The sequence below is a fragment of the Takifugu rubripes genome, chromosome 2 (assembly GCF_901000725.2).
Source record: "Takifugu rubripes chromosome 2, fTakRub1.2, whole genome shotgun sequence".
Taxonomy (NCBI): domain Eukaryota; kingdom Metazoa; phylum Chordata; class Actinopteri; order Tetraodontiformes; family Tetraodontidae; genus Takifugu; species Takifugu rubripes.
The window spans coordinates 13,756,052-13,762,411 of record NC_042286.1 but is presented as its reverse complement, the minus strand read 5'-3'; the positions used below and the strand labels follow the sequence as shown (position 1 = coordinate 13,762,411).

The following is a 6,360-nucleotide window of genomic DNA, read 5'->3' as shown; positions in this document are numbered from 1 at the left end:
ATAAAGGAAATTCGGCTTTGAGCTGCGCAGACGGAAACAGCGAGAACATCAGCTTTACTCTAATCGCCGAACAAAAGTGACTAATGGCCCCAAATGAAAATGATTACGGAGCTTTTGATTAGCTGAGTGGGAAAGTAGGCGCTCGGTTTGAGACCGTGCACGTTGGCAGTAATTAGAGCCTCCCAGGACAATTCCAATGTTTAGAAAATGAACTCTGCGTGGACTCCTGCCCACATCATCGTCAAGGAAACGGTGTAATTGTTGTTTTGAATCATTAAAGCTGACACAAATGTCAGGAAAGGTCTCCAGTTAATGCGGCTACCGCTAACATGCGCGCGCCCAGACGCACGCCAAGATGAACGGAATGCTGGAGAAAGATGGTGGCGACAGAAGAGCTGAGACCGGCCGCCAGGGGGCGCGCGCGCGCCGCCCACCAGTACTTGCTGCTGCTAGCTAACGCGCTCCCTGCTGCTGGCTAACGCGCTCGCGCTCCCAAAGATGGAAATTCAGGTGATTCTTTACTTGTGCTGTACATCCTGTTTCACCTGGTCAATCGTCACCTGGTTGCCGTCAGCAGGAAATGACGCCATTACGTCGCGACTCTGGCGTTTGAAACGACAACTTTGCCGTCGCGGTAGTTTGTTGCCCGTTCTACTAAAGTTTCAGAGCCGCCTCGCGCACATGCACCGTAACGCCCACGGGGAGGGGCGTGGCCAGCGCGCGGTGACGTGTCCGCGCCGCTCCGAACCTTAAACGTGCGCTTTGAGGGAGCGGAGCGGCGCGGAGACGCTGGTGATCCGGCCGAGGATGAGGACGCGCCCGCATCGTGCGCTCGCGTGTCGGCGCGCCTCCTCACTTTGACGCGGTCCACTTTCTCTCCTCACCGGCGGAGACGCGCGGCAAACCCGCAAAACTCCGCCAACTCCCGCCGGAGGGACCGCGGGTCGGAGCCCGCAGACGTTTGTCCGCCTTTGGTGAAGTTTGTCCGGCGCGCAGAGGCGCAGGAGCGGCGCGGCGCTCCCGGGGGCTCCGCAAACTTCCCCGGAACCGAACCAGGCGGAAAAACAGGTACCGAACAGGCTGCGCGATCCCGGTGACGCGTCGGGTCGATCGATACCCGCTGCAGGTTCCGTGTTTGCGGGTCAAATCTAATCAACAGGTGCGTCAAAACTTGCAGGGTTGATCCTGATCCAGGGTAGATCCGATCCAGGGTGGATCCTGATCCAGGGTAGATCCTGATCAGGGTGGATCCTGATCCAGGGTAGATCCGATAGACGATCATTTCTGCTGTCTTCACCTCCTGAAGTGATGAAAGTTTGAGACGAGATGTTGATTCTTTGTCGTGTCAGTTTCAGAACAACAGGAATAAACCCAGTCGGCCCCACAGAAGAGAAACCGAAGCGTTAAAATTTCATCGTTTATTCATAAATCTGCTTTTACTGACTGAACCATCCATGCAGAACCACGCCGTCGTCCTGGCGCTTCCTCACGTGGCAGCAGGTGGGCGTGTCGCCGACCCGGTTCTGAACGACCAGAATCTTGGTCTGGGTTGACAGGCGAGGGCGGGACCGCCAGAGGTGCTACACGTGTGGATGATCGGAAGAATCGCTGACTTTTCGCAGCATTCTTGGTTCGGTAAAGGTCACGGAGCAGCGGTTCTGCAGGGTTCTGAAGCTGATCCAGAACCTCCTCCAACTCTGGGTGAGGATGTTCCCCCCCAGCCTTGAGTCTGCTCCTGGTGCCACAATATTCAGGCTCTTGCTGTAAATACTGGATTCCTTTTCCTGTGAATAACTGAGCTGTGGGGGAGTCGGCGGGGGGTGGGGGGGTCGGTGGGGGTGGGAGAGGATGGGGGGGAAGCACCGGTACCAGAAATACGGAGCCCGGTCCACCTCCCTTCTGCTCTTCCTCTGCTGGGTTTTGCCTTCATGGGATGAGAATTCCACAACCAGCCGGCTCACCAAGCCCCCCTTCCCCCCCCAGAACAGCCTGAAGCTGGGCCGCCCCCCCTCCCCCCCCTCCCCCCAGTACCTGACCAGTACTGACCAGCAGACGGGTCAACAGACACAAATGTCATGCTACATACAAGCTACATGCTAATAGCTTTGATGAGCCCATATTTTTGACAGCGTTGCTGTTTTGTGTGTGTGTGTGTGTGTGTGTGTGTGTGTGGTGTGGTGTGTGTGTGTGTGTGTGTGTGGGGCACATGACCTTGGTGGGTGTTTGACAGACTCAGGTGAGACCTCAGCAGCAGTGGGAGGGGCTAAACACTGCCGACGCCCCCTCCGTCCACCTATATCACGTTGTAATAATCTTCAATCTTTTTAAAAGAATTTGCTAAACTAGTGAGCAACTGTGTAATGACAGAAAGCACCACTAGGAGGAGACATTGAGCCAGAACAACCGTCACTCATTTATTTTAATTATTCTCACTAAAGATTGGCCAATCCACATTTTAAAGGTAAACATTTTCACATTATATGTAGTTAATGTATCAAATAATTCAAATTTTGGAGATAAGTGCAGAAATTTCCCAGCTAAATGGCGTCTTGGTCGCGGTTCAGTGCGGCGTTCCAACGCTAGTTGCCCGAGTTGTTGCCCCAGGCTGCACCGGCAGGACTCACTACTGCCCCCCGAGGCAGCTCACGGGATTACACCACGACTGCTGGACCGTTTAATATGCTAATTGGGTTCAAATAAAGTGCCGGTTTGTTTGAGGCAGACGCTGCGAACGGTCGTTTGAGCCTCACTAATCTGATTACTGTATTCAGATAATTGGACTCAACCAGCTGTTTCTGTTTCTGTCCCCTCAGAGGTTTGAAGGCTTCTTCTCATCCCTGAGTCTCTGTTGGCTTCATTCATGAGTCCACAAAGGAACAACCTTATTTTGTCGTCTGTTACCAGGTAGAAACCAGCTTTCATTGATCTTCCGGACGAACGCCATCAGATAGTTCCAATGTCCAATTTATCCTGCGTGACGCTGGTCGGACGGAGCGGTTGCTATGGCGATGGGATGGTTTATGATCAACGTGTGGTGCGTTTGTGGGGCGTCCGAAACGATGCCGTCGATGTGCTGAAGCATTTTGGCTGCTGTGCAACTCCCCCCCCTCACGTTCCGCCCCCCTCCCCACGCCCCCCCCCCCCCCCCCCCCCCCCAGATCCTGGTGGGCTTTGTGGGCTGGAGAATGGTGGAATAGAAGCTGGTTAATGGTTTTACTGGGAATCTTTGTGTCTGGGGCTGTGCTGCTGGCCGGGGGCCGTGTTCCTGGGGCTCCTCGTTGTTGACGGGCCTGAGAAGCGCCCCCCCCCCCCCCCCACGTCTCGTTTGGGGCGTCATGTTCTCCATGTTTGAGGTGATGAGGTGACCTCTTCATGGACAGAGCACTTCCTGTAAGTGCAGCCGGAACAGAGAGGTTTGTGAGACGGACGGGTTTTAATCTCCAGAGGTGGCGGACCCGGTCCGAACCGGGCTTTCTTCCCCACGGATCCCATTACTGTCGGATACAAACATTCTTCGGGAGTTTGGATGGAATTTCACTGGGTTTTAATGTGTTTGGAAGTTCGGTGGGAAGGAAAATCCAAAGAATTTCCAAAGAAATACTGAGAATGGAAACAAACTGTCTGTCTGTCTGACTGTGTCTGCCTGTCTGTCTGCCTGCCTGCCTGCCTGTCTGTCTGACTCTGCCTGTCTGTCTGCCTGTCTGTCTGTCTCTCTGCCTGTCTGTCTGGTGCTGAAAGAGTCGATCAGCTGTGATGTCATGGTTGGACGCTGCCTTCAGCGTTGACCTTTGACCCTTTGTTAGCTTCCTGGTAGTTTGCCGTGGCCGTCTGCCATGAGCACCAGTGCGTCCAAAGCTCAAACTTCACCAGCTCCTCCTGCAGAACCAGTTCAGCACAGTTGATGGGTAAACTGCTGCTGCACGCGTCCTGTAGGTGAGTCGTGCTTTAAATGTCATTAACGCTGTCATTAACGAGCGTCTGGAGCTGCTAAATGTCAGCAATAAGCTTGGATGTCATTATTTCTAATCTGGCGTGTTTGTTCTGTGACTCCACAAAGTTTCTCAGCCTTTTTAGCAGCTCTTCAGCGGCTGTTGCTGCACGTGCACGGGGTGTGTGTGTGTGTGTGTGTGTGTGTGTGCGTGTGTGTGTGTGTGTGTGTGTGTGTGTGTGTGTGTGTGTGCGTGCGTGCGTGCGTGCGTGCGTGCGTGCGTGCGTGGGTGTGTGTGTGTGTGTGTCACGGAACGGTGACAGATGCCACCAACATCAAACATTAACTCCGGTTCTGTTCTGTAAAACGATGTTTGATCTTTGTTGGGGAGTCGGCTGGTCGTGATTTAGAATCAGGCCAATCCAGACTCCTCCAGACTCCTCTAGACCCCCCAGACTCCTCCAGACTCCCCCAGACTCCCCCAGACTCCTCTAGACCCCCCCCCCCCCCGGACTCCTCTAGACCCCCCAGACTCGTCCAGACTCCTCTAGACCCCCCAGAGTCGTCCAGACTCCCCCAGACTCCTCTAGACCCCCCAGACTCCCCGAGACTCCTCTAGACCCCCCAGACTCCTCTAGACCCCCCAAAGACCCCTCCGGATTCCTCCAGACCCCCCTCTAGACTCAGCAAATGTGCTGGTGTGGTGTAGTGCTGGCCCTGCTGGCCCTGCTGGTCCTGCTGGTCCTGCTGGCCCTGCTGGCCCTGCTGGTCCTGCTGGTCCTGCTGGTCCTGCTGGCCCTGCTGGTCCTGCTGGTCCTGACGAGTGTGTTTTTACGGGTGAGGGACGATGGCTTTGACCTTTGACCCGTCTGGCGGCGGCTCTTCTGCTGTCTCGCTCCAGCATTGGGCGATGGACCGTGACGAGTGGGCGGGTCCTTCGGGCCGGTGACTGAGCCATTATTATGTGTTGACTCCAACGCTGCTCCGTTAGCTTCTCTGTCTCAGAGGCCTCCTGCGGCTCCCCGGATGCCGATTCTGGTACTGATTAACCAGATAACGGACCTCTGGCACACTCCGGGTCTGTGTGGCCAGACCGGCTGCTGATCCTCCGTTAATATTTCAGCCTTTTGCTCAACTCTAATGTACAGATCAGATTATACGCAGCCTTCGGCCTGGACGCGCTAGCGGCGCCGTTTCCTGGACCTGCAGGGTCAGATCTTTGCCAACGTCCTTATCTCGGTCCAAATGTGCAGCGGTGGATCTGGTTTATCTCCTGTTGATCCTCCAGCGTCCCTGAACGTGCAAAAGGTCGCCGCAGGCAGGTCTGAGTTTTCCTACGTGTTAGCATCCTTCACGTCTGAATGACCCGATCACCACAGGATCACCACAGGACCCACCCCCCCCCCCCCCCCGGTCAGTGACACTTGTTACTTCTGTTACAGGACTCGTCTCCGTCAGATGATGCGATAGACGGGGGCTCTTCGTCACATCCTTCATCACCGTTGTCATAGAGACCCCCCCCCCCCCCCCCGGCATGGCCTCTTCCCCCATTCTGGACGTCCACCCGCTGCTTCAGCTCCAGGAGGTGGACTCCAGCAAAGCCCCAGAGGGGCCCGTTTCCCCGGGACTGCTGCCGGCCACCTACAGCCCCCCCGCCACCATGGACGGTCACGCCGTCTGCATCTCGTCGCCGTTCACCGACTGCAGCCACGAGTACAGCCACGGACCTTTGACCTTTTATAGCCCCTCCCTCCTCAGCTACCCGCGGGCGCCGGGTTCCGAGTGCCCCTCGACGTTCTGGCCGTCCCACCACCACCACCCGACCCTGCCCTCCCTGAGTCTGCACTGCCCCCCGCCTTTCCCCTACAACGAGCCCTGGCTGGAGTCTAAGGGCCATAGCATCGACGCTAACAGGTGGGTTTAGCGGCGCTAACCGTGCATGACCACCACCGAGCGTGCACGCGTTAGTGCACGGCGCCACACTGGCGGCGCAGCAGGTTTTCGAGCTGTAAACGATGAACTGCTGTCGAACGCCGCTTTAGCCTCGGTGACGAGTGACAGCTTTAGCCGGTGTTAGCGCGGCGCCGTCGCTATTAGCTCAGTAATGGGCGCCACAGATTGGGTCCTCATGAGATCCTTGTTTTGTGGCTGAAAAGCTCCGTTTTTTCCCCCTCAGATTAGCATCATCATGTCACGGCGGCTCCACGCCACAGATTCTTACAGCCATTATTGTTTCACTCAACATTGCCGAAGTTTTCCGATGCAATTTTCTGGTCATCTGAAACGCCGCGCTGACAGCGAGAATCCTCCGGAAGAATAATGGCGGGCGACTGATGGGCAAAAATTCCGAAATGTCAAGTTGTCCCTCTTTCACACGTCTCCCCAGCTCCATCAAGCCCCCGAAAGATGCGAGGAGGCCGGCGAGGAGCTGA

At 55.9% G+C, this 6,360-nt stretch overlaps 1 protein-coding gene across 1 annotated transcript; it reads left to right on the top strand.

Annotated features, from left to right (window-relative positions):
* Nucleotides 1-3,726: 3,726 nt before the first annotated feature.
* On the top strand, nucleotides 3,727-6,360 carry LOC115248856 (estrogen receptor beta-like). The gene is made up of 3 exons (XM_029832735.1): nucleotides 3,727-3,933; nucleotides 5,371-5,842; nucleotides 6,315-6,360. Exons 2-3 carry the CDS (start codon nucleotides 5,463-5,465, stop codon nucleotides 6,358-6,360), a joined length of 426 nt encoding a protein of 141 aa, XP_029688595.1. The 5' UTR covers nucleotides 3,727-3,933; nucleotides 5,371-5,462.

What these genes read in the sequence shown, in the direction of transcription:
- LOC115248856 (XM_029832735.1), top strand. Translation starts at nt 5,463, where the DNA reads ATGGCCTCTTCCCCCATTCTGGACGTCCACCCGCTGCTTCAGCTCCAG. An exon ending in CATAGCATCGACGCTAACAG is followed by an intron (nt 5,843 to 6,314) that starts GTGGGTTTAGCG and finishes ACGTCTCCCCAG; the next exon opens with CTCCATCAAGCCCCCGAAAG.